This window comes from Oncorhynchus keta, chromosome 19 (assembly GCF_023373465.1).
Source record: "Oncorhynchus keta strain PuntledgeMale-10-30-2019 chromosome 19, Oket_V2, whole genome shotgun sequence".
NCBI classification, from domain to species: Eukaryota; Metazoa; Chordata; class Actinopteri; order Salmoniformes; family Salmonidae; genus Oncorhynchus; species Oncorhynchus keta.
Window position 1 is genome coordinate 34,886,143 of NC_068439.1, and position 27,727 is coordinate 34,913,869.

Below are 27,727 nucleotides of genomic sequence, written 5' to 3' on the forward strand. Positions count from 1 at the left end.
ATTCATATATCTTTATGTGCATATTCTTTATCCCTTTACACTTGTGTGTATAAGGTCGTAGTTGTGGAATTGTTAGGTTAGATTACTCGTTGGTTATTACTGCATTGTCGGAACTAGAAGCACAAGCATTTCGCTATACTCGAATTAACATCTGCTAACCGTGTGTATGTCATAAATACAATTTAATTTGATTTCCATCTACAATAAGAAGAGTGAACAAGAAAAATGAATAAAAATAGATTGGAAAATGTAAAGAAGGCAGCATATCACAAAGATGTAGTGAATGCTTTGAACATGTAAAAATACAGGAAAAAAGAGAAAAGGATGATGAGTCGGAGGTAGGGAAGGGAAACAAAGGGTTTGGTCCAATATCCACACTAGCATACCACTTAACCTCCTAGACTAGTGTCTAAGCCTCTAGACGGCGATACGTACTAACTTATGGAATTGTTTTACGATGGTAATTTGCCTACCCAGACTCCTTGCTCTGGCTAAACGCTATGCCACACCCACAGACGTTAGTTTCTTTTCCTCGATAACTTCCTAACGATTTCTAGATTGAAAACACATTCTCGTCCCAAAAAACGATGGGTTGGGCCAACTATATTGATTTGTGGACAGGTCGAAACACACATGAAACATTTATGGACATTTAGCTAGCTTGCTCTTGCTAGCTAATTTGTCCTGGAAAATAAACATTTGGTTATTATTTTACCTGAAATGCATATAGTCCTTTTTTGTTGTTGCTGGATCTTTGTTGAATTTTGACCCATGTCGAGTCATACATACAATGTTCTAGTTTGTTTTTCTCCTTGTTCATTCTTCTTTTTTTGTTCATTCAAAATGTTCTTTGGATTTTTACAATTTAAAAAATATATCTGTCAGCAGCAATGAAAGAAGTTCATAGGATGTCAGGAAGGACAAAAGATCAGTTGGATAACAAAACAGGCCCTCTATCGTGTAGGAACTACCTTCCTTTATGTGCCATCATGAGACAAATACAACATTTGGAGTGAATCTGACTATGGTTCACAAAGAGAAAATTATTTTGAGAATTAGCATTACGTATGCAAAGAATGAGTTGCTAATAGTTTCCTTGTTTTTCAAGATGGCAATACCAAATTCAGTGTGGTTTTTGAAGTATTTGTAGCATATCTTAGCATATGTACTAATATGCATCTACTAGAATAGTGTGGCCATCAACGTTATTTTTACTTAGGGACAATTGTGATGAGTTCAAAGATCATATTTGGAGTGAATCTGACTTTTAGTCCATGAGAAGATTTTTACATAATCAAAAGAGAATTGTTAATAGTTTCCTTATTTTTAAAGATATCAATGCCAAACATGGTTCATCATGGTAATGTCTTTGACGATCCAAAAAAGTTGATTTACAAAGGAGTGGATTTACAAAGGATTTAAATGGACATGTAAAATCTGATTTCCTGATTTATCAATAACTCAGCTATCTCTTAACCAATCTCATCAAACTAAGTTAAGAGATTTACCATGGTCATACATACTGAATTTGGTGTTATTTCAAAGATTTTCAAAAAGTTCCAAGATGGAGGAAAGTCTGTCCTGATGGACCTTATTTGTTATTGCGTTTTTCTGACTGGTTGTCATTCATTTTTCTTGACAGAGTGTGAAGATCCTGACCTACAAAGAGCCACAGAACCCAGAGTACCTGGAGTTTGTGTCCAACCTGAAGACGGACGCATTGAACATGTTCAACTTCACCGTAGAAGACTCGCTGGTAAGTGGGGATGGCTGATTGGTTGCTTGACTGGTTTGTTGGTTGATTGACAGGCATTGGGAGGTCAGAATAGAAAGCAGGCAGAAATAAGTCAGTAAGAGTGGTAGAGACAAAAAAATCGAGGACGTCTCTCTTACTCAACAGGATGAACACTCAAGAAAATCCAACTTTGAAAAGCATTGTACCTATTTCAGACCCACAGGCAGAATGAAATAGACAAAAAGTATTCATTATTTTTTTATTATTTTTATTTCACCTTTATTTAACCAGGTAGACTAGTTGAGAACAAGTTCTCATTTGCAACTGCGACCTGGCCAAGATAAAGCAAAGCAGTTTGACACATACAACAACACAGAGTTACACATGGAATAAACAAACATACAGTCAATAATACGGTAGAAAAAGTCTATATACAGTGTGTGCAAATGAGGTAGGATAAGAGAGGTAAGGCAATAAATAGGACGTTGCGGCGAAGTAATTACATTATAGCAATTAAACACTGGAATGGTAGAATGTACAGAAGATGAATGTGCAAGTAGAGATACTGGGGTGAAAAGGAGCACGATAGATAAATAAATAGAGGAGGCTATTTTGTAAATGACATCGGCGAAGTCGAGGATCGGTAGGATGGTCAGTTTTACGAGGGTATGTTTGGCAACATGAGTGAAGGATGCTTTGTTGCTGAATAGTAAACTGCCTACTTCTCAGGACCAGATGCTAGAATATGCATATAATTGACAGCTTAGGATAGAAAACTCTAAAGTTTCAAAAACTGTAAAAATATTGTCTGTGAGTATAACAGAAATGATATTGAAGGCAAAATCCTGAGAAAAATCGAATCAGGAAGTGACTCTTATTTTGAAACCTCTGTCTTTCTAGGCATCCCTATTGCCCATTGAAAGGGATATCAACCAGATTCCTTTTTTTATTTATTTATTTTTTTAACCCCTTTTTCTCCCCAATTTCATGGTATCCAATTGTTGTAGTAGCTACTATCTTGTCTCATCGCTACAACTCCCGTACGGGCTCGGGAGAGACGAAGGTTGAAAGTCATGCGTCCTCCGATACACAACCCAACCAGCCGCACTGTGGCTTAACACAGCGCACATCCAACCCGGAAGCCAGCCGCACCAATGTGCCGGAGGAAACACTGTGTACCTGGCAACCTTGGTTAGAGCGCACTGCGCCCGTCCCGCCACAGGAGTCGCTGGTGCGCGATGAGACAAGGACATCCCTACCAACCAAGCCCTCCCTAACCCGGACGACGCTAGGCCAATTGTGCGTCGCCCCACGGACCTCCCGGTCGTGGCCGGTTACGACAGAGTCTGGGCGTGAACCCAGAGTCTCTGATGGCACAACTGGCGCTGCAGTACAGCTCCCTTAACCACTGCCACCCGGGAGGCCCCAGATTCTTTTTCTATGGCTTCCCTAAGGTGTCTACAGCCTTTAGACGTAGTTTCAGGCCTTTATTTTGAAGAATGAGCGTAAACGCGCTGTTGTGACTGCTATTTCCAGTGAATTTCTCAACATAACATGACCAACAAAAGGAGGTATTTTCTGTATAAAAGTCATCTTTATGGAACAAAAGGAACATTTGCTGTCTAACTGGGAGTTTCGTCAGTGAAAACATCCAAAGATCCTCAAAGGTAAACGGCTAATTGGATTGCTTTTCTGATTTTCGTGACCAAGCTTCCTGCTGCTAGCTGGACATAATGCTATGCTAGGCTATCGCTAAACGTTCACAAACGCTTGTCTTGCTTTGGCTGTAAAGCATAATTTCAAAATCTGAGATGACAGGGTGATTAACAAAAGACTACGCTGTGTTTCACTATATTTCACTTGTGATTTCATGAATATGAATATTTTCTAATAATATATTTTGACCGTTGCGCTATGCTAATTAGTGTAGTTGATGACAATTCTCCCAGATACGGGATGGGTAGTTGCAAGAGGTTTTAAGAGCCGTTGGAGGCCATGGAAGGAGAGTTGAAGCTCATCTGGAGGTTAGTTAACACAGTGTATTAAGAAGGGCCAGAGATATACAGAATGGTGTTGTCTGCGTAGAGGTGGATCAAAGAATCACCATCAGCAAGAGCGACATCATTGATGTATACAGAGAAGAGAGTCGACCCGAGGATTGAACCCTGTGGCACACCCATAGAGACTGCCAGGGATGCCCAACCCCCTTTTGTAGGCCCGCTGACCAATAAAAAAAATCAAACCAAAGAATATTTTGGAACTCAGTCCTGGCCTCAACTTACTGTTGAGAGCTATAACAATATAATACAATAAAAGGTTAGAATAATAAAAGGTGCAATTTAAAAATTTGGTTGTGCATCAGCAGTCACTCAATTATCCCATGTCAGCAAATTATTTTTTAGATTGATACGGTAGTCTAGCGGCCAGCTATCTAAACGTGTAGTAATCATGGTCAAATCCCCAACCGGGGTTGGGCCAATTGATCATCAGTTATCATATTAAAAACAGCAAAATCTTTCCCTCAGCCGCATGGCAAAATGTGTAGAATTACAGGAAATGAATTTAACATTTTTTGTTTTAGTCTTCGCTGTCATGAAAGGGATCGCTAAAATGTTTTGCTCGCAAGGTGTGTAACTGGCTCACTGTTACCGATGTGGGCCCAAACTGTACCACCTCTACCTGCCTTCACAATGCATGACATTTCAAAGGCTGCTGGGACCAAGAGAGGACATCCAAGAGGCTGTAGAATTTTCATGATTTCCCCTCAGTGCTAATGGATCTCATGGTAAAAAAAACGTAGATAGGTTTATTCTTCACCAATGCAGATGTGCTGCAATGGGATGTGTGCAACACTAGTTCTTAAATGGTATTTGAATCGCAACCGTAGATATGGAATATTGTCATTTGATGCACCATTTTCAATGATTGAATAATGTCCTATGAGGAGTGGACGGAAAATTGTACGATATACTGCTATAGTAATTCCTCATTGTCCCCACTACAGATCCTTGGGTTGTCCCATTCCATCAACAGGGTTTACTGGATAAATGTTGCTTGTATGAGTTATTCAGGGCAGAGCATGCCAGTTAAGCTTCTAGTGACATAAATGGGGTGGTTAAGACTCTGGCCCCTCGTATATCAAAAAACACCTTCACAATTTCCGCTACCCTCTCTTTTCTCCTCTCCCAATCTTTCTCTTTATTTAGATAGTTTTTCTCTCTCTGTCTCTCTGTCTCTCTCTCTCTCTCTCTCTCTCTCTCGTGTTGTAATTATTTATATAAAGGTGAAGATTGGAGTCTATGCTTTGAATCTACACCCTTAGAAAAAACAAAATGTTTTTGGGGGTTAAACCCTTTGAAGAAGCCTTTTTGTGTAGAGAATTAACATTCTGGTGTTTTGCCTTCTGGCTCTGGCTGGATTTGCTAGTATAGAATTACCTTAATTACCAGTATGCAATTATCAAACTGGTATAAGTATAGTATAGGTGTTGCATTTAAATTCCACTATTTTAAAGTCCGTCAGTGATCGCTGTGGGACATCTAGAAATGGTAATTTCCTTGCACTTGGTTTGCACAATCCCTAAGTATGAATGTCAAGTAAAATGACAACTTAATTAGACTGTTGTCTGGCAACAGATTTAGATGTTCCACTTAAATGCTAAATTCTGCATGTTGGGACATGCAGTTCTGGTAACCATTGCTATAATAAATGGTTAGCTATGCATTCATAAAAAATAAAAAATGTTATTTTTGGCTATGCTAATATAGTATAGGTTATAGAACCGATAACAAGCTCACAATGTGATATACTGTACAGAAGCATCTTGCAGAAATTAAAATAGGCTGAATGCCAGTGGCTTACTGCTCTTTCTGTCTCTGAGAATCCTGGTGTTGAAACATACAGTAGTAGCATTCATGAATCTCATGCGTCACCCTGTTTTCTAAGTGGATTATTGGGCTTGCTCGAGTGTATATTTTCCACACAAACCTGGCTTTCGATGGATGAAGTTATGTCACAGGTCTCTTTACACTGCAAACAGGGATTTATCTGTCAAATAGAGCATATTGAGTTACATATCTCCCCTTGGAAAGATTTTGGGGATCTTTTTGTTGTGTGGCATCATGTTGTTTATGGAAAATAACAAACTGTTGCTTTATAGCCACTGCTGGGTTCAATGTCAGTGAGCTAAGGTTGTTGGAAAGTCTCTCACAGACTCTCATAAGCATGGTGGAGCTGACCTAAATTCGAGTGATAGGGCTGTGTGTCACACTCCAGTGTCTCTAGTCTCAGCCCAATCAATGGCCCCTCAGTTAGGAAGCTAGCGAGCTGGTCACTAATTAGCACAGCGGCAGTCCAGGAAAGGTAGAAAGTTACGCTTCCCCTCTCATTTGACACTTAGGAAAACTTGATGATCTCCTAATTTCCATAGCAACACAGATCCAATGTAGAAATGGCAGCCATTATTGCACAGTATACTTGAGCAGCCCTGCTTATTACACCAGGAGACGGGCTAAAGTTCAGGCTAAACATCTGTGTGGATTTGACAGCTCGTGAAAGCAGTTCCATGCATCTTTATTGCATTTGTGTGGTAGACATAGTAAGTTTCACCTAAATACACAAATGAAAATGTCTCTATGAACATTTAGTAAATTACACAGTTTGTGCAAGACATTAAATGTGTGAAACCATGTCAAGGTATATAAATGATGTTATTATGTTTGAGTTGTGGGTGGTAATAGAGTGAGGTGTAGGGGGAGTGTGGGTGTAGAGAGCTGCCTGGCTAAAATTCAGGGCTTTCCTCTGTAAGAGAGCTTAATTTGGTACTCAACGTCCCTAGGTGGTGCCTTCTAAAGTGCTGAACGAGCGATGTGGAGGGCAGGCGCTCCACCTTTATTAGAGCCAACAAGGGATGGAGTGTGGGGAATGTTGTTCGCTCAGGGGCCAGCTCATGTACCTGTGTCTGTCTGTGTCTGCCTGCCTGTTAAAGGTCCAATGCAGCAATTTTTATCTCAATATCAAATCCTTTCTGGATACAGTTAAGTACCTAACTGTGATTGTTTTCAATTAAAATGGTAAAAATAATAACTTCTTAGCAAGAGCAATTTCTCAAGCAAGAATTTTACTAGGACTGTCTGGGAGTGGCCTGCAAACTAGCTGTTATTGGCAGAGCAGAGAGGTTTGGAACTCTTTCTTATTGGTCTATTTCCCAATTTACAGTGATGTCACCAGACAGGCCAAAACTCCATCCCACCAAACAGCTCCTACACTAAAAGGGCATTATCATAATTTTCACAATTTCACAGTATTATTCCAACTTCATAGTGTGGAAGAATATATAAAGCACAGAGAAATCACGTTTTTGACTGCACTGGGCCTTTAAGCCACATTTATGGTTGAAAGGTGGCGTCCTGGTGAGTCACAGACGCAATTCTGTGCGACTCCACTGTGGCCAACACCTACTTAATTTTGTCTGCTTTGCCGTCACATCGGTCTGCGACTCACCAGGACGAAACTTGCCTTTTTGAACAGAAATTTGGCTTTTGTCTGTCTGTCCGCCCATTAGTCCGTCCGTCTGTCCTTCTTTCTGTCTTTTGCCAGTGAACAGCTCTCTCCACACACCAAGCTTTATTTTTCTCTCTTCTATGTGTCTGTACTGGGCTTGAATCAGTCCACCTGGCCACTGTTTTTGACATAGTAAGTCTTTCAGCCGCCCAACACTTTAAATGCCCATATTGGAAGTTTATTTCTCTCACCCCTACAACTACTTCTGCATGCTTTGGAGATTCATTATAGACTCATAGTTTCATTATTAAACTCCTTCATATCTTCATCTCTTGTTACCTGTGGGCAACAACGACAGCATCTGTCAAAATACCTAACACGGCATGAGTCACTAATATCCAATCACTACTGTACTTACTGATAATACACACTGAATCCCACAACTTGTACAGAGTAAAATATCAATTTAAATAGAAACAGACAGAGAAGAGAACTGGCTAAATACGCATAATGTTTGTTTATATTAAGCTTATGTTTGATTAATGTATGAAGGAATAGTTGGTTGGATGGGTGGGTGTATAGTTTGTCGGCAATGTTTCAGCTAACATTGCTTGGATTTGAAGGTTTGCTGGTGGATGGGTGGGAGGATGGATGGCTGGACGACAGGTAGCCTAGTGGTTAGAGCGTTGGACTGGTAACCAGCAGGTAGTCTAGTGGTTAGAGCGTTGGACTAGTAACCAGCAGGTAGCCTAGTGGTTAGAGCGTTGGACTGGTAACCAGCAGGTAGCCTAGTGGTTAGAGCGTTGGACTAGTAACCAGCAGGTAGCCTAGTGGTTAGAGCGTTGGACTAGTAACCAGCAGGTAGCCTAGTGGTTAGAGCGTTGGACTAGTAACCAGCAGGTAGCCTAGTGGTTAGAGCGTTGGACTAGTAACCAGCAGGTAGCCTAGTGGTTAGAGCGTTGGACTGGTAACCAGCAGGTAGCCTAGTGGTTAGAGCGTTGGACTAGTAATCAGCAGGTAGCCTAGTGGTTAGAGCGTTGGACTGGTAACCAGCAGGTAGCCTAGTGGTTAGAGCGTTGGACTAGTAACCAGCAGGTAGCCTAGTGGTTAGAGCGTTGGACTAGTAACCAGCAGGTAGCCTAGTGGTTAGAGCGTTAGACTAGTAACCAGCAGGTAGCCTAGTGGTTAGAGCGTTGGACTGGTAACCAGCAGGTAGCCTAGTGGTTAGAGCGTTGGACTAGTAATCAGCAGGTAGCCTAGTGGTTAGTGTTGGACTGGTAACCAGCAGGTAGCCTAGTGGTTAGAGCGTTGGACTAGTAACCAGCAGGTAGCCTAGTGGTTAGAGCGTTGGACTAGTAACCGAAAGGTTGCAAGATCAAATCCCTGAGCTGACAAAGTAAAAATCTGTCATTCTGCTCCTGTACACTGTTCCTAGGCTGACATTGTAAATAAGAATTTGTTCTTAACTGACTTGCCTAGTTAAATAAAGGTAGAATAAATGGACATACAGTCAAGTCCAGAATTATTGGCACCCTTGATGAAGATGAACAAAAAGACTGAGTAAAATAAATAATACAAATATTGAGAGATATATTGTATCCTCCCAAAACATTTTTATTTTAAACTAATACAATTGCTCAGAGAAAGATCCCGGGACTCTTCTTGAGGTCAATGGCATCATGAACCTTACCCAGTACCTGGACATTTTAGCCAAAAACCTGTTTGCCTCGGCCAGAGGGCTGAACATTGTAGGCAAGTGGATCTTCCAGCAAGACAATAACACATACAAATCCACAAAGAAATGGTTAATTGGCCTGAAAAAAAAAACATTTTGCAATGGGCATGTCAGTCTCCCGACTTGATCTGAAAAGATTGTGGAGGAATGGTCTAAGATCCCTCCCAAAGTGTTGCAGTCTTATAAAACATTTTAGAAAAAGTCTCAGTGCCGTTGTCATCGCAAGGTGAGGGATTGAAAGGTATTGAAAACAGGGGTGCCAATACCCCTATCTTTTTAAGATAAAGAATTATTACTTGTTAAACAAAATCTCTTTCATCTTTTATCAAGGGTGCCAATAATTCTGGACCTGACTGTAGATGGCTTGAATTATGATTCAGTGAAAGAGACGAAGCTACTCCGAGGATATTCCAGTGGACTGTGCCATTTACAGCATCGTCAAGGTTCATTTACAGGGCTTCTCCAGCTGTCCCAAGTCCGCAGTGGGAGGTTAGACATATTTCTAACCACAGGGGAATAGGCTCTATTTCTCCATGTCTGAGTGATGTGGAGATATGGCCAGTTTTGGCACAAGTGTAAATCCAAGGTCCTAGTCTGGGCTCTAACTCAAACAAATACAGGTTTTTACTTTTGGGCCTGTGTTAGGCATTCTATAATAGTTCATATTTATAGTTACACAGTTGCATTCGGGGCCAGTAAATAATCCCTATGTCAGCGTGAACTCTTTCAAGGGCTATTCAAGACACACAGTCGTGCTTACAAACACTGAGTAACATACAGGCTTGACTCTGGCTCACACACACACACCCTTACACGCACAAACAAACACACTTGTTATGGATACTCTCAGACGTGAGATGTGTGTCTGAGAGAGGTAGAGGACTAAAAAGTGAATGACAAGATAGACAGGTGGAAAAGTAACAATAAACAGATGAAGAGGAGAGAACAACAGATGGTATGAGAGTGGATATAACAAGATTTAATGACTGTCCTCCTCCCTCCATCTTTCTAGACGAACCTGATAGCAGGAGGCTTCTATGACGGGGTAATGCTTTACTCTCAGGCCCTGAACGAGACCATGGCCGAGGGAGGGGGCCGGCCGCGAGGGGACATCGTCACCAAGAGGATGTGGAACCGCACGTACCATGGTGAGTCAATGCAGATACACACACACACAAACAATGCCGGTATCAATACAATATTCCCAAACTTATTTTGCAGTAGTGCCATACCATCCATTTGAAATGATATGGTTGTTTTTGGTAAGATCACTATTTAGCTCACTTCAAGGCCTGTGCGTTGGACAGAAAATGTCACCCATCATCTGTACACTTTTGGGGGAAAAAAGGTGCTATCTAGAACCTGAAGAGTTCTACCTGGAACCAAAAAGGGTTCTCCTATGGGGACAGCCGAAGAACCCTTTTGGAGTGTACATGTAGCTTACACAATGAGATGGATACCACAATATGCTGTACAAAATATTACAATAACAATCCCACATAAAAAATACTATGGTATAAATACTATAGTATTCACTGTAGTGTTTTTGAGAACTTTACTGTAGTATTCACTGTAGTATTCACTGTAGTATACTGTAGCATTTATAGTTAACTATAGTATGAATAATGTAGTAAAATAAAACTGTAGTATATACTATATTATAAACTGGGTGATTTGAGTCCTGAATGCTGATTGGCTGACAGCCTTGTTATATAATGGCAATAAAGCACTTCGGGGGTTTGTGGTATATGGCCAATATACAACGGCTAAGGGCTGTATCCAGGCACTCCGCATTGGCCATACACCACACCCACTCAGGCCTTATTGCTTAAGTAATTAATGTAGTGTTTTTGCAGATTGTAGTATACTGCAGACTGTAGTATATAACGTAGTTTTTGCAGGCTAGTATACTGTAGTGTTTGCAGACATGAATCTATTATTTACCATAGTGTTAATGTCTTTGACTGGAGTCGTTCTCCTTTTATTTTATTTAACTAGGCAAGTCAGTTAAGAACAAATTCTTATTTACAATGACAGCCTAGGAACAGTTGGTTATCTGCCTTGTTCAGGGGTAGAACAACACATTTTTACCTTGGGGATTCGATCTAGCAACCTTTCGGTTACTGGCCCTACTCTCTAACCACTAGGCTACCTGCTTCCCCAAATTCCTCCTTGAGGAATTAGTTTTATTATTATATTATTATTGAACCTTTATTTAACTAGGCAAGTCAGTTAAGAACACATTCACAATGATGGCCAACCAAAAGGCAAAAGGCCTCCTGTGGAGACGGAGGCTGGGATTAAACATTTAAAATAAAATAAAAATATAGGACAAAACACACATTACGACAAGAGACACTACAACACTACATAAAGAGAGAACTAAGACAACACAGCATGGCAGCAACACATAACACAGCATGGTAGCAAACATAATGGAGAAATAATAAAATAGCACATTTTCCATAACCTGTCAATCAAATCAATCAAAATCCAATAAAATTGAATGTTATTGGGTCACATGATTCGTAGAAAACAAGTGTAGACTAACAGTGAAATGCTTTACCTATGGGCCCTTCCCAACAACACAGAGAAAAAGAGAAATAATATCACAAGGAATAAATAGACAAGGAATAACTTGGCTATGTACACGGGGTACCAGTACCGAGTTGACGTGCAGGCTGCGAGGTCATTGAGGTAGATGCAGAATTTACAGTGCCGTCAAAGTATTCACACCCCTTGACTTTTTCCACATTGTGTTGCGTTATAGCAGACTTTTTTTTAAAGTCACTGGCCTACTCACAATACCCCATAATGTCAAAGTGGAATGATATTATTAGAAATGTTTAAACATTTATAAAAAATGAAAAGCAGAAATGTCTTGAGTCAATAAGTATTCAACCCCTTTGTTATGGCAAGTCGAAATAATTCCAGAAGTAAAACGTTTGCTTAACCATTTGCATGCTCACTCTGCAATAATAGTGTTTAACATAATTATTTTATAACTACCTCATCTCTTGTACGCCACACATACAATTATCTTTAAGGTCCCTCAGTCGAGCAGTGAATTTCAAACATTGATTCAGCTACAATGACCAGGGAGGTTTTCCAATGCCTTGCAAAGGATGGCACCTATTGGTAGATGGGTAAAAGAAAAAGCAGAAATATTCCAAAACATGCATTCTGTTTTCAACAAGGCACTAAAATAATACAGCAGATGTAATTCATTTTTTGTCCTGAATACAAAGTGCTCTGTGTTGTATTAGATTTGCATCCCTAACATTACTGAGTACCACTCTCCATATTTTCAAGAATAGTGGTGGCTGCATCATGTTATGGGTATGCTTGTAATCGTTAATAACTGAGTTTTTACGAATAAAAAGTTAATGTCACAGGCAAAACCCTATAAGAAAAACTGGTTCAGTCTGCTTTCCACCAGACACTGGGTGATGAATTCACCTTTCAGCAGGACAATAACCTAAAATACAAGGCCAACTCTACACTGGAGTTCCTTACCAAGAAGACAGGGAATGTTCGTGAGTGGCCGAGTTACAGTTTTAACTTAAATCTACTTTAAAATCTGTGTCGGTGTCTAATAATGATCAACAACCAATTTGACGAAGCTTGAAGAATTTTGAAAGGAATAATGGGTAAATGTTGCACAATCTGTTCCCTGAAAGTGGCAGCTCTAGCCTTTATTACAGTGCGAATGGTACCTGTATTTTGTGGCTTCTGGTTGGGATATGTACATATCAAGGTTTCCCTTAGGAAAATGTGGCACCGGACAGCATTACCGGGAAGATTTAAAGTAGGGTGTCCACCCACTGTGCTCAAAATGACAGAAATAACATTTAAATTATGGTAATGCATCTTAACAGAACATGCAACTAATGTAATGAAGCAGTCAATAAAAAGTCATTTTCAAACATTTGCCAAAATGCAATTCACAGGAAAACACCCGTTCTAAACAGCACACCTGATGTCGGTTCCATATGTGACAGATGAAAATCTCTTCTAGAAACTTAGAAAGAGGGGTAATCTAAAAATTCAACAACTAGGATGGATTGCTAATACGACTAGGATTGTGCCTTTGGCTTCATGGAAAACTAAATAAAGTTGATATGAAAATCAATAGAACAGAAGAGAGAAAGCATAGCGGATCCAATAGGGAAGTAAACGGAAATCAATTTGCCAAAATGATATTATTACTCCTGTCTTTACAGAAATAAATAAAATAATTCAAAATACTTCACCAGAAAGCATGACTTAGCCACAGAGGAAATGAGGATCATAAGCTTTTTAAAAAAAAAATATCTGTGGATTGTTTCAAATCCCAAGCTTTGTTGGAAGCCCGCAATTTGGGCAGTGTGCGTGACGATAGGCCTAGCTGATTACTGAGTGCTGGCTGTCAGTGAAAAGCATCTAAAATATGTGTGAAGATAATGTGTCTTGAGTATAATTGTAAATGTTGAGACAAGAAGGGAGGGATGTGTGGCGAAGATACAGTGCATCTCAAAAGTATTCAGACCCCTTGACTTTTTTAATGTTTTCTTACGTTACAGCCTTACTCTAAAATATATATATTTTTTTTATCCCTCATAAATCTACACACAATACCCCATAATGACAAAGCAAAAACTAGGTTTCAGAAATTTTAGCTAAAGTATAAAAAAATGGAAATATCACATTTACATAAGTATTCAGAACCTTTACTCAGTACTTTGTTGAAGTACCTTTGACAGCAATTACTGCCTCGAGTTTTCTTGGGTATGACACTATAATCTTGGTGCACCTGTAATTGGGGAGTTCCTCCCATTCTTCTCTGCAGATCCTCTCAAGCTCTGTCAGGTTGGATTTGGAGCATCGCTGCACAGCTATTATCGGTCTTTCCAGAGATGTCCGATAGGGTTCAAGTCTGGGCTCTGGCTGGGCCACTCAAAGACATTCAGAGACTTGTCCCGAAGCCACTCATGCGTTGTCTTGGCTATGTGCTTATGATCATTGTCCTGTTGGAAGGTGAACCTTCGCCTCAGTCTGAGGTCCTGTGTGCTCTGGAGCAGGTTTTATAATATAATAATAATATATGCCATTTAGCTGACGCTTTTATCCAAAGCGACTTACAGTCATGTGTGCATACATTCTACGTATGGGTGGTCCCGGGAATCGAACCCACTACCCTGGCGTTACAAGCGCCAAGCGCCATGCTCTACCAACTGAGCCACATCAAGGATCTCTCTGTACTTTCGATCCTTACTAGCCTCCCAGTCCCTGCCGCTGAAAAACATCCCCACAGCACGATGCTGCCACCACCATGCTTCACCTTAGAGATGGTGCCAGGTTTCCTCCAGACATGACGCTTAGCATTCAGACTAAAGAGTTCAATCTTCTTTTCATCAGACCAGAGAATCTTGTTTTTCATGGTCTGACAGTCCTTTAGGTGCCCTCTGTAAAACTCCAAGCGGGCTGTCATGTGCCTTTTACTGAGGAGTGGCTTCCGTCTGGCAACTCTACCATAAAGACCTGATTGGTGGAGTGCTGAAGAGATGGTTGTCCTGTTGGAAGGTTCTCCCACCTCCACAGAGGAACTCTGGAGCTCTGTCAGAGTGACTATCAGGTTCTTTGTCAACTTCCTGACCTAGGCCCTTCTCCCCTGACTGCTCAGTTTGGCCAAGCGGTCATCTCTAGGAAGGTGGTTCCAAACTTATTCCATTTATGAATGACGGAGGTCACTGTGTTCATGAGAACCTCCAATCTTTTTTGGTACCCTTCCCCAGATCTGTGCCTCGACACAATCCTGGCTCTGAGGTCTATGGACAATTCCTGAGACCTCATGGTTTGGTTTTTGCTCTGACATGCACTGTCAACCGTGGGACCTTTATATAGACAGGTGTGTGCCTTTCTAAATCATGTCCAATCAATTTTGAGTATCATAGCAAAGGGTATGAATACCAATGTAAATAAGATATATCCGTTTTTTATTTGTAATACGTTTGCTAAAAAATCTAAAAACCTGTTTTCGCTTTGTCATTATGGGGTATTGTGTGTAGATTGATGAGGATTTTTATTTATTTAATCCATTTTAGAATAAGCCAAAATGTGGAAAAAGTAAAGGGGTTTTAATACTTTCCAAATGCTCTGTATAGGCAAATCTCTCTCCAGAATGTCTCAGCTGTCCCCCGCCAATTCTTGCGCATTCATTGTTCCATTGTGTGAATTATTTTCCCATTGTTTTTTGTTTTCAATCAATTCCCCATTACATATGTCACCAGTAGTCAATGTACCCTTAATCCCTGTCATTCGGTTACATCAATTTCTGTTAATGCATGTATTAATCACAGTCATTTACTGTTCTCATTCTCGGAGTGGAAACGTTACAACCTGCTACCCTTGTGAGAAACAAGTTTTGAATTATTTCATAACCAACATATATGAGATTTCTACATTTTTTTCCGTTGTCTTTTGTTTGGAGTGCACCATATGAGCATGTGTCTGGTTTCTTCTTCCTGATAATGTTTAGTAACTTAGAAATGTAGGAAAGTGTTGTTGTTTTTTTTTACATCCATTACGAATGATAATATTTTAACCCTATAAGTCCCTCACAGTAAGCTATTTGAAAAATCTTTCCAACAATCTCCACCTCGATAATCACCAATCACTAGAGTGAAAGAGACATGGATGTTAAAGGCCTAGTGCTGCATTTGGCCTATAGGCTATGAGTTCCATGCACTCATTTGTTTAGCTGCCAATGGATCACGATGTATCAATGTGTCCATATGGCAGAGACAGAAATGCATACGTGAAAATCATAACTGGCATGCCGAATGGTAGAAATGGCAGGCAGGTATTCTAGCGGTTAAGAGCGTTGGGCCAGTAACCAAAAGTTTGCTGGCTTGAATCCACGAGCTGACTAGGTGAAAAATCTGTCCACGTGCCCTTGAGCAAGGCACTTATTGCTCCTGTAAGTCGATCTGGATAAGAGCATCTGCTAAATGATGTAAATGTAGGATGAATTGTAAGCTTGAAAGTCTTTATAAAATAATTGCCTCCACGTCCATGGTCAGATTTTGCCTAAAAGCTACTTTGAAGTAAGATAATAATATTCAGGGTTCAAATAATGGATTATGTTTTCAAAATGCATACTGCCTCCAGCTCACATTGTAAAGTGGTCGGTGACACACTGATAGCTTGTTGCCTGCGCTTAATTGGTGAATGGGAGACGTGCTTCAATTACCAGTTGAGAAATAAAAATAGCAGTTATTTTTTCTTGTGCCCCAAAAGTTTAACATGCGATTGCATTTAGAGTTGTTGCATATTGAATTGGCTTTGAAAAGCACATGTTTTACTACAGTAGAAATCCAGTTCAAAATAGTCTCTGTATACAGTACTGTCACGTTGGTATGAAGGGTCAGGAGACAGGCGCAGGAATGCGTAATAGTTTTTTAAAATTAAGCCCAAATTACGGCGTTTCATGTAAAGGCACGGGGACGGGCCAGTTGCCGCTGCTGAAGTTGCGGCGGCGTCAGATGGACCATTTGTAGCTGCTGAAGTTGCATCGTCGGACTGACCCGTTGTGGCAACTTTGGACGGGCCAGTTGCAGCTGCTGAAGTTACATTGTTTAAAAAATAAAAATATTAAGCCCAAATGACGGCGTGCCGTGTAAAGGCACGGTGACGAAAACAAAATAAACACTACACAAAACAAAAGAGCGAGGAGTACCTTGAATAAATAAAACACGCGCGCAATGATTAACACACGGGACGAGACCCGTAATCATCTGCGCAATCCACAATGGCACGAAAGCCCAAAACAAACAGCACAGGTACTCACATGACCAACGGACATAGTAAAAATGATCGACAAGACCATGGTGAACAAAGGGCACATATAAACAAATACAATCAGTGGGAATAGGGGCCAGGTGTGCGTAATGAAAGTTCTGAAGGGATCCGTGACAAGTACGCATGTAATAGTTATGTTGGATAAATTAGATAGGCCTTCATGATGACTAATGACAATACACACATGCCAATTTCATTCCACAGAATTATGCAAACTAACCTACAGACCAATTAGCAAATCTATTAACATTGACTGGTATTTCCATCAATGAATAAACAGCATTATTTTGCAACAGGATTTTCTTCTCCCTGTCATTTTGGTCGGCAACAATTTTAATTATCGGCTTTTTTCCCCCTTCAATTACCAGTTAACGGAAACCCTGGTATGTATGGTCACTGTGGGGATGACGTTGTCGATGCACTGATGTGGTAAATTGCTCAATGTTATCTGATCAATACCAGAACATATTCCAGTCTGTGCTAGCGAAACAGTCATGTAGCTTAGCATGCACTTCATCGGACCACTTCCGTATTGAAGGGCGTGCGTCACTGGTACTTCCTGTTTTCAGTTTTGGCTTGTAAGCAGGAATCAGGAGGATATAGTTATGGTCAGATTTGCCACATGGAGGGTGAGGGAGAGCCTTGTATGCGCTTCTGTGGGTGGAGTAAAGGTGACCTAGAGTTTTGTTGCACAGGTGGTACAGCTGGTAAGAAATAGGTCAAATTGATTTCAGTTTCCCTGTGTTAAAATCCCTGGCCACGAGAAGTTGCTGCTCTAGATGTGCATTTTCTTCTATGCTTATGGCTCGGTAAGTGCGGTCTTAGTGCCAGCATCAGTTTGTGGTGGTAAATAGATAGCTACAAAAAATAGTATAGTCTGCAGCTTATCATGAGGTATTCTAACTCGGCAAGCAAAAACGTGAGACTTCTTTTAACATTCGAGAGCACCAGCTGTTGTTAACAAAGAGACACACCCCTCCCTCGTTCATCTTACCCAAGGGTGCCGTCCGGACTTGATGATGCATGGAAAAACCAGCGAGATGTAAATTAGGAGCCCGTCAGAAGCCCGTAAAATGGCTGCTATCCACTGCGGCGCCATTTTCATTGGTAGGTTGGATTGAGGTCTAAACAGATAGTCCAGGGCTTCTGTTCTTTTCTATAACCTGTCGGGAAGGTAATACAGTATATGATCTCTACTTGGCATGTTCAGTAGGTTTCTCACTTATGGGTGGCAGAAATTGGGATAGAGGGGAATGGGCAGGGTATATGCAAATTGTATACTGTAGTATTTTCTACAGTTAAAAAAGTGTCATATTTTTGCGGAATGTCGTGTTTTTGCGGGCATTACTGTAGTATTTACTACAGTGTTTTTTTTTTTCAGATAGTACTGTAGTATTTTCTATAAACTGTAGTATTTTTCATGTGGGTAGCGACCTGGACTGTAATTGGGTACATTTTCTAAATAGACTAATCCAGTTACCTAGGCATTATCTGTGTGGAAAAAAATCTAATGACACACTTCAAAGTGCATAAAATCTGATAAAATAATTGAAAGTGGTGCAGTAATTGGAGGCCTGCAGTGACCACACACTGTCAGGGCTTTCAAACGTTGAAATGTTAGTATACGTCTCACAGTCAGTCTTTGTATCAAAGCACTACTTCACTCTGCACCCTGCACAGCATGGAATACAACCCCTTGCCATTCCCTGTCTCCATAACAACAGTCTAACCCCCACACACCCCGACTACCCATCCCCCACCCCACCTCTAAAACTGATTACGCTGATGACTGTAGAGCACACATAAGCTCCTCTCGCTGTCCCCAATAAGCACTAACCAGCCAATCAAAGGGTCAAAAGGCAATTTAAGCATTTATAGAACGTTCAATATCAAAGATGTCAGTGCAGGCACACACACACACACACACAGAATGTATAATCACCTGTATTTGTGAAGAGTTGACCGATGAAGGGAGAATATTGAACTAATGCATTCATGTGTGTGCTGGCGACTAACTGAATCTCAACTTGTAGAACAAATCATCAGGGCCGGCCCTAGAGTTTGAGGCCCTAAGTGACGTTTTATCCCTCCAGGATACTGCAATTCTGTGATCGCACGTCAACAATTTCCTACATATTATGCAAGGGATGACACCTTCATTATAGTTTCAAAACCCACATTTATTGAAATGTGTTTTTTCCCTCCCAAGAAGTTTCCTTTCATTTGAACGTTTGTTTATTAAATCCTTTGTTGCTGTTGTAATAAATTCATTTTTTTCATCATATTTTAAGTAACTTGTAGAAAATACACTTTATGACACTGTCAAGATGCATTATGACTATACTGTGTCACCCTTGTCAGCCCCTTTCAGAAAATGTTAAAAACAAAAAAATATACTGTTGACAGGTAGGCTATGGTGTAATGGAATGTTTTGTGGGTTTCGACACTCCTATGTAGGTGTCATAACCAGCCATAAAATACCTACCGTGGTATGTCATGTGGGGTTTCGACACTCTTATGTAGGTGTCATAACCAGCCATAAAATACCTACCGTGGTATGTCATGTGGGGTTTCGGCTCTCTTATGTCGGTGTCATAACCAGCCATAAAATAATGCAATACTGTATACAGTATGTCACAGTGTATGTTTCATGACAGTGTTATGACCATATTATGAGATGTTATAACAAGTTATGTCCGCTTTTTTAAAGAATGACTACCTGCCTAAATGACTACTGCCCCGTAGTAGCACTCACGTCGGTAGCCATGAAGTGCTCACATCAACACCCTCATCCCAGAATCCCTAGACCCACTCAAATTCGCATACTGCCCCAACAGATCCACAGATGACGCAATCTCAATCGCACCACACACTGCCCTTTCCGACCTGGACAAAAGGAACACCTATGTGAGCATGCTGTTCATTGACTACAGCTCAGCGTTCAACACCATAGTGCCCATAAATACCTAGGACTAAACACCTTCCTCTGGAACTGGATCCACAGTGATGGTAGGCCTCATCACTGACAACGATGAGACCGTCTATAGTGAGGAAGTCAGAGACCTGGCAGTGTGGTGCCAGGACAACAACCTCACCCTGAATGTGAGCAAGACAAAGGAGCTGATTTGTGGACTACAGGAAAAGGAGGTCTGAACACGCTGAACACTCCCATTCACATCGACAGGGCTCTGCAGTGGAGCGGGTCGAGAGTTTCAAGTTCCTTGGTGTCCACATCACCAACAAACTATCATGGTCCAAACACACCCAACGCCTTTTCCCCCTCAGGAGACGGAAAATATTCGACATGGGCCCCCAGATTCTCAAAAAGTTCTACAGCTGCACCATCGAAAGCATCACCGCCCGGTATGGCAACTGCTCGGCGCTACAGAGAGTAGTGTGTACGGCCCAGTACATCACTGGGGCCAAGCTTTATGCCATCCAGGACCTACTCTACCGTTCAAACGTTTGGGGTCACTTAGAAATGTCCTTGTTTTTGAAAGAAAAGCACATTTTAAGTCCATTAAAATAACCTCAAAATGATCAGAAATACAGTGTAGACATGGTTAATGTTGTAAATGACTATTGTAGCTGGAAACGGCTGATTTGTTTATGGAATATCTTCATAGGCTTTCAGAGGCCCATTATCAGCAACCATCACTCCTGTGTTCCAATGGCACGTTGTGTTAGCTAATACAAGTTTATAATTTTAACAGGCTAATTGATCATTAGAAAACCATTTTGAACTTGAAATTGACAACTTGAACTTGAAATTGTTGCATCTCATTGTGTTGTTGTCCTCCGGTGGCTAGCTAGCTAAAATTGTCCCTTTCCTAAATTAGCCATGGATGGAGATAGGGATTTGGACTGGATGTTTTTCTTAATTCTCCGTTCTGGCCAATGATTATAACGGCGAATCCGATCCAACCATAAAATACATTATGCCCCTGGACTGAGAAGATGGAAGTTTCATATGTAGCTAGATGTAGAAGGCTAATATTAACTAGAAAACATTGGCCATGAAAGGAAATTAGGCTAGCTAGCATGCATTTTAGCCAGGTGGACAAGGAGAAATAAAAGTGTCGGTCATGTTCCTGTTTGTTACATGCAATATGCTTTGTGGATTCCACCAGACAGATGTTGCTCTCCGGTTTTGTGATGAAACAAAGGTGTGGTTGAATTTATTCTGCCGCTGTGTTTTCTTATTGTGTTGGCCTTAGTTCATATGCCTTGTGACTGTGTTGTATGCCTAACAGGTTATAGAGTAAACAACACAATTATCACAACACCTATGTTGTAATATGGCATTTTTTTTCTGGCTTGACTTCCCCAGTGATTTTACCCACACACCACGACTGACTATTTCCTCATAAAACAATCAAAGCATTGCAATATTATCGCATAAAGCTAACCCATCAACACAGTACAAAAAAAGTGCTCTCAATTTCAACCATTCACCGCACATTTACTGCATAACATGGTTCAATCGAGCCACACATCAACAAAATGTTTCCCTTGTCAGTGCATATTGCCATGTAAAATGTCAGAATCGCCAAGAGCAAAATCAAGCATTTTTGGCCACAAATATCACAAAGAAATCTCTCTGAGAGATCCTGGAGGGACTGAAACCATACGTGGCCCCCGTATCGATGGCTGATTTGATTAGATTTTTTGAGTTAGAGGTGTAGAGAAAATGATGCAGTTTTAAAGCGAGTTTGCAACAATTCTACACATTTTGCCATGTGGTGGCGAGACATTCTTGCTGTTTTAAAGCTAATTTCCTGCAATTCTACACATTTTATGATGACTTATGCCATGTTCATATGATATCTGAGTGAGAGTGACTAACTAAATCAATGGGGGCCCTCTAGAGGTCAGATAGCTGGCTAGACTAACTTACAATCAAAATTGAGAGACTTTCAGTGACGGACATAAGAGATACACTGCCAATGCACAGCCACATTTCGAAATGGCACCTTGTGTATTCTACTATTCTAACGCTCAACAGGAAGTTGAGACACTAACAGAGTTCCTATAAAATACCACTTATGTCCCTTTTGCGATGCCTATCATCACCTCGCAGCTAAACCTTAACTTGATTGCACTGATTAAAAAAAATACAATTATAAGATTACAAATGATCCTCAGGGGTTTCTCATTCTAACCACAGAACGATTAGCTTGTCGTGCCGAAGTCCATACTTCTCACTTGAGGCCTTTCCGAGCTCTTATCTCTGGTGTTGTTGTTGATGTCATCGTGCTAACGAGTTAGCTGACTGGGCACCGTTTGCGTCGCTACACCAGCGGGCCTTCTTTTCATCATGATGATAAGCTCACAGCGGCCGATGGTCACATTCAGCGACAGCCTGTTACAGCACCATCGATTCGTGTCTGTGCTTGATAGGATTGCACTGTAAGCTGTTGTATGGGTACATTGTCATATTGACGGTTTGCCTCGAAGGATTTCTATTGGGCACATTGTGTTTGGTGGCTGACAGGGAATAGCATAATGTAGGGAGAGAAAGCATGTGAGAGAGAGCAGGGGGGAAGAGATATGGCGAGGAAAGAAAGAGACAGATGGATAGAAAATGATGAGTGAGAGAAGGAGATGGACACTGATTAATACAACAAATGTTGATGAAGGGTCTATCAGGTGTCTTAACTGCCGGCGCTATTAGGGAGAGCACCAACTTCAGCTCTATTCTGTTCTGCTTCCAGATTATTGACCAGCAGCCCCTGACTGACTCAGTTAGTCCCTCAGGGTTTTTGTGTCTGCTCCGACCAAGGCACACAAGAGCCAGTCACCTACCACAGTCATCGTGTGTGTGTGTGTGTGTGTGTGTGTGTGTGTGTGTGTGTGTGTGTGTGTGTGTGTGTGTGTGTGTGTGTGTGTGAAAGAGAGAGAGAGAGTGTGTGTGTATTTGGTATTTATTATTTTAATTAGGATCTCCATTCACGACTAAAGCATCAGCTACTCTTCCTGGAGTGCCGTGCGTTTATTGGGACTACTTAGTGGGAGGAAAGCTTTCTGTTCTACAGTTGGTTATTTTAAGCCATCTCTGCTGGGTTGTCTTTATGTGTCGGCAGATCGGAGTAAACACACTGTGACATGAGATAGATAATACGTAGAGGGTAGAGGTGAACTCCGAGACAGCACACCGAAACTGGAATGTGTGTGTATATTATACAGTATAAACACCCAGGTCTGTGCACCTCCTTGACTGGATTCAAGTGTGATACTTGTGCGTGAATCTGTATTAACAGGACTGCACATGGTCAGCATAAGTTCATCGCTCTCCATGTTTATGTTTGTACCTACTGTACCTGGATCACTAACCAGGGGTTGGGGCCTTGTGGTGGCACGAGCAGCACCATGAAAGGTACGGCTGTCAAGTACAGTATAAATACTATTTTTTTAAAGCTTTCTAAAGCTGCCCTGATCCCTTTACATTACATTGAGGAGCCCTGCGTGATCCAGGGGCGCTGCTCTACCACACACCTCTCCAAAGTGTGCACAGTTCCTAAGTCATTTCAATGCACTTGTATGACTCAAGGAAAGAGCCTTTAACTACTAGGTGCTCTTTTAAGCACTCGAAGCTGTGCCGTTGAAGGACTGATGCAAGCACACTTGTAGTTTTTGGTTTGGAACACAGCCGTGCATCCCCCACCCTCACACGATGATCGTTGTTGTTTATTCGTTCCGTTACAAATCGCAAACTGGGTCCCGAGGGCATCATTTGAAAGCTTATTCGATTGCCAACATGACTAGCTAAGTTCTAAAGTAAGATCTTACAGTGTTAGGTTCTCACAAAGCACAGAGAAACACATTGTAATTGTTGGTGCGTAGAGAATTCATGAGTGCATTCCGTGGCTACGTTTCTTCAGAATACGGGCGAACAGAGGCTGATTCTTTTCAGAACAACCGGGGGTGTGACACCATGTCATCTTCGTAACGGTACATACTGTGACACTCAGCAATTCTGCATGTCGATACTGTAAACGAAATGAGTTTTGTCGCATATGCGTTTCAAGAGCACATTTGGACTCATGGGTGTGTGGTTTGCTTGTGTGACATCAGTCGTATTTATTAATAATCCTCAAGGTTTCATCTTTCAGAACACATCAACTCCTCTCGAATTTACTGCATTCCCCTCACTTTACTCAGACAACACCAACGTGTGCAAAAGTAACCCCATTGGCAGGAAGGATGTGGGCATGTTTCTGTTGCAGGTCCTGCTCCCGCTTGGAACCTATTTCAGTTGAATCGCATACAGCTTTGTAAAGCAGAGACCCTGAGCTCTGACATAATGTATAGCATGTTACTGTACGGCAACTGTTCCTATTTATACGCTTATCAGTGGACAGAATCTGCTACAGCAACGCCAGGGTAGTGGGTTCGATTCCCGGGACCACCCATACGTAGAATGTATGCACACATGACTGTAAGTCGCTTTGGATAAAAGCGTCTGCTAAATGGCATATATTATTATTATATTATTGTTGAACTTGTTTCAAACAAACAGAACTTAACCAAAGTTAAATAGGGTTACACTTGATCAGGGCGCAGGATGCAGCACGGTTGTGTTGTCAGGACCAGAATAAAAGGAATCTTATTTAATAAGCGCAAAACACCTGCTTTCCAAATATGAAGCATCATTTATTGCACTTACCTTTCGACAAACAACATTTTAACTGACGTTTTGCAGGGTTGCTTTTGAGATCGCTTTAATGTGCCATCTCTTCATTCTGGCCTTCTATGGCACTGATAATGTCATCCTTATATCAAGCTTCATCCTTCAATGAAAGACACCTACTGTATAGATGCCAGCCCTTGATTAGCTGAAACCACCTTCAGCTGGGGCTGAAGATGCAAGGTTCTAAAAGGGTTCTTCGGCTGTCCCCATAGGAGAAGGCTTTTTGGTATCCAAGTAGAACTCTTTTGGGTTCCCTCTGGGTTCTACAATGGAACCCAATAGGGCTCTACCTGGAACTCAAAAGGGTTCTTCAAAGGGTTATTCTATGGGGATAGCCAAAGAACCCTTTTAGGTTCTTGATATAACCTTTCTTTCTAAAAGTGTAGGTTGTGTGTGCTCATGGGACGTGTAGTCTTTGTGGGCAGGACAATGACTGACATCTTTATGAGATATACCACAAAATGCCATTCAGTAGTAAACCTCATTCTGGCTTAATCCCTTCTCCTCTACATTGACAGACCCAATCTGTTGACCATTTAAAAAAACGCTCAGCCCGCTGCCTAAATGACCTGTCTGCTCTACTCTCTCTCCTCCATGTCCATTATCACCATCCCACCATCCTCTCCTCACCACCACCACCGCTTGACACTTATTATCTCACCTAAAGATCAGCCTCCCTTTGATAGGCGCCTTAATTCCATCTCAAATATTTAGCCACCACATCTAGCTAGAATTTAATCTGGCTCTCTTTGTATTGCTGCTGTTCTGAAGATGGACCAGCCATCAGAAATGATAGAGGGGGAAAGCCTTGAGATCTATAGAGAATGAAGGGAGATATAGAGGGGGAGAGTGAGATCTATAGAGGGGAGAGAGAGATGAGATCTATAGAGGGGGGAGAGAGAGTGAGATCTATAGAGGGGGGAGAGAGAGAGTGAGATCTATAGAGGGGGAGAGAGAGAGTGAGATCTATAGAGGGGGAGAGAGAGAGTGAGATCTATAGAGGGGAGAGAGAGAGAGTGAGATCTATAGAGGGGGAGAGAGAGAGTGAGATCTATAGAGGGGGAGAGAGAGATGAGATCTATAGGGGGAGAGAGAGTGAGATCTATAGAGGGGAGAGAGAGTGAGATCTATAGAGGGGGGAGAGAGAGAGATGTGTAGAGGGGAGAGAGTGAGAGAGAGAGTGAGTGTAGAGAGATGAGAGGGTGAGAGAGAGAGAGATGAGATGTATGAGATGTAGGGGAGATGTAGAGGGTGATGTGTAGAGGGGAGAGAGAGATGAGATATAGAGGGTGAGATGTAGAGGGTGAGATGTAGAGGGTGAGATGTAGAGGGTGAGATATAGAGGGTGAGATGTAGAGGGTGAGATGTAGAGGGGGAGAGAGAGGGTGAGTGTAGAGGGTGAGATGAGAGGGTGAGATGTATAGAGGGGAGATGAGAGAGATGTGTGTATAGAGGGGGAGAGATGAGAGATGTGTATAGAGGGGAGAGAGTGAGATGTGTATAGAGGGAGAGCAAAGAGAGAGATGAGATATAGAGAGGGGAGAGAGAGAGATGTGAGATATGGAGAGGGGGAGGAGAGAGATATGGAGAGGGCAAAGGGAGAGAGAGATATAGAGGGGGAAAGGAGAGATGTGAGATATAGAGGGGCAAAGAGAGAGTGAGATATGGAGAGGGGGGAGGGAGAGTGAGATATGGAGGGAAAGGGTGAGAGAGGGAGAGTGAGATATAGAGGGGAGAGTGAGATGTGTATAGAGAGGGGGAGAGAGAGAGATGTGTATAGAGAGGGAGAGAGAGTGAGATATAGAGAGGGGAAAGGGAGAGTGAGATATAGAGAGGGGGGAGAGAGAGAGAGATGTGTAGAGGGGGAGAGAGAGTGAGATGTGTAGAGGGGGGAGAAGAGATGAGATATATAGAGAGGGGAGAGAGAGATGAGTATAGAGGGGGAGAGAGTGAGATATAGAGGGGGAGAGAGAGATGTGTATAGAGGGGAGAGAGAGATGAGATAGAGAGGAGAGAGAGAGATGAGTATAAAGAGAGTGAGGAGAGAGAGATGAGATATAGAGAGGGGGAAAGAGAGTGAGATATAGAGGGGAAAGAGAGAGATGTGAGATATAGAGGGGGAAAGAGAGATGAGATATAGAGGGGAAGAGAGATGAGATATAGAGGGGGATATAGAGAGAGAGATGTGAGATATAGAGGGGGAAAGAGAGATGAGATATAGAGGGGGGAGAGAGAGATGTGTATAGAGGGGGAGATGGAGAGGGAAAGTAGAGTGAGATGAGTATAGAGGGGAGGAGAGTGTGTATAGAGGGGGAGATGAGAGATGTGTATAGAGGGGGGGAGAGAGAGAGATGTGTATAGAGGGGGAGAGAGATGTGATATAGAGGGGGAGAGATATAGAGAGGGAGAGAGTGAGATATAGAGAGGGAAAGAGAGATGAGATATAGAGGGGGAGAGAGAGAGATGTGTATAGAGGGGAGAGAGAGAGATAGAGGGAGATATAGAGGGGGAGAGAGAGAGTGAGATATAGAGAGGGAGATATAGAGAGAGAGAGATGAGTATAGAGAGGGGGGAGAGAGAGAGAGAAAGAGATATAGAGAGGGGAGAGAGTGAGATATAGAGAGGGGAGAGAGAGAGATGTATAGAGAGGGAAAGGGAGAGTGAGATATAGAGAGGGGAGAGTGAGAGAGAGAGAGATGTATAGAGAGGGAAAGGGAGAGTGAGATGTAGGGAGAGGAGAGAGAGAGATGAGATATAGAGGGGGAGAGAGAGAGATGTATAGAGAGGGGGAGAGAGAGAGAGATGTATAGAGGGAAGAGAGAGTGAGATGTATAGAGGGGGAGAGAGTGAGATATAGAGAGATGAGATATAGAGGGGAGAGAGAGTGAGATATAGAGAGGGGGGAGAGAGTGAGATAGAGAGAGGGAGAGAGAGTGAGATATATAGAGGGGAGAGGGAAAGAGAGTGAGATATAGAGAGGGAAAGGAGTGAGGAGAGGGAGAGTGAGATCTAGAGGGGGGTGGGAGAGAGTGAGATCTATAGAGGGGTGAGAGTGAGATCTATAGAGAGGGGAGAGAGAGTGATCTATAGAGAGGGGGAGAGAGTGAGAGAGATCTATAGAGGGGGGAGAGAGTGAGAGAGATCTATAGAGGGGGGAGAGAGTGAGAGAGATCTATAGAGGGGGGAGAGAGTGAGAGAGATCTATAGAGGGGGGAGAGAGTGAGAT

At 41.8% G+C, this 27,727-nt stretch overlaps 1 protein-coding gene across 4 annotated transcripts in view; it reads left to right on the forward strand.

The window, feature by feature from the left end:
* The window catches only part of LOC118398107 (atrial natriuretic peptide receptor 1-like), a 114,542-nt gene that overhangs the window by 32,362 nt on the left and 54,453 nt on the right, over nucleotides 1–27,727 (forward strand). For all 4 annotated transcript variants that reach the window (XM_035793141.2, XM_035793142.2, XM_035793140.2 and 1 more), the window contains exons 5-6: nucleotides 1,643–1,756; nucleotides 9,985–10,120. In XM_035793141.2, coding sequence (XP_035649034.1) covers nucleotides 1,643–1,756; nucleotides 9,985–10,120 — 250 coding nt within the window. The remainder of the gene's footprint in view (nucleotides 1–1,642; nucleotides 1,757–9,984; nucleotides 10,121–27,727) is intronic.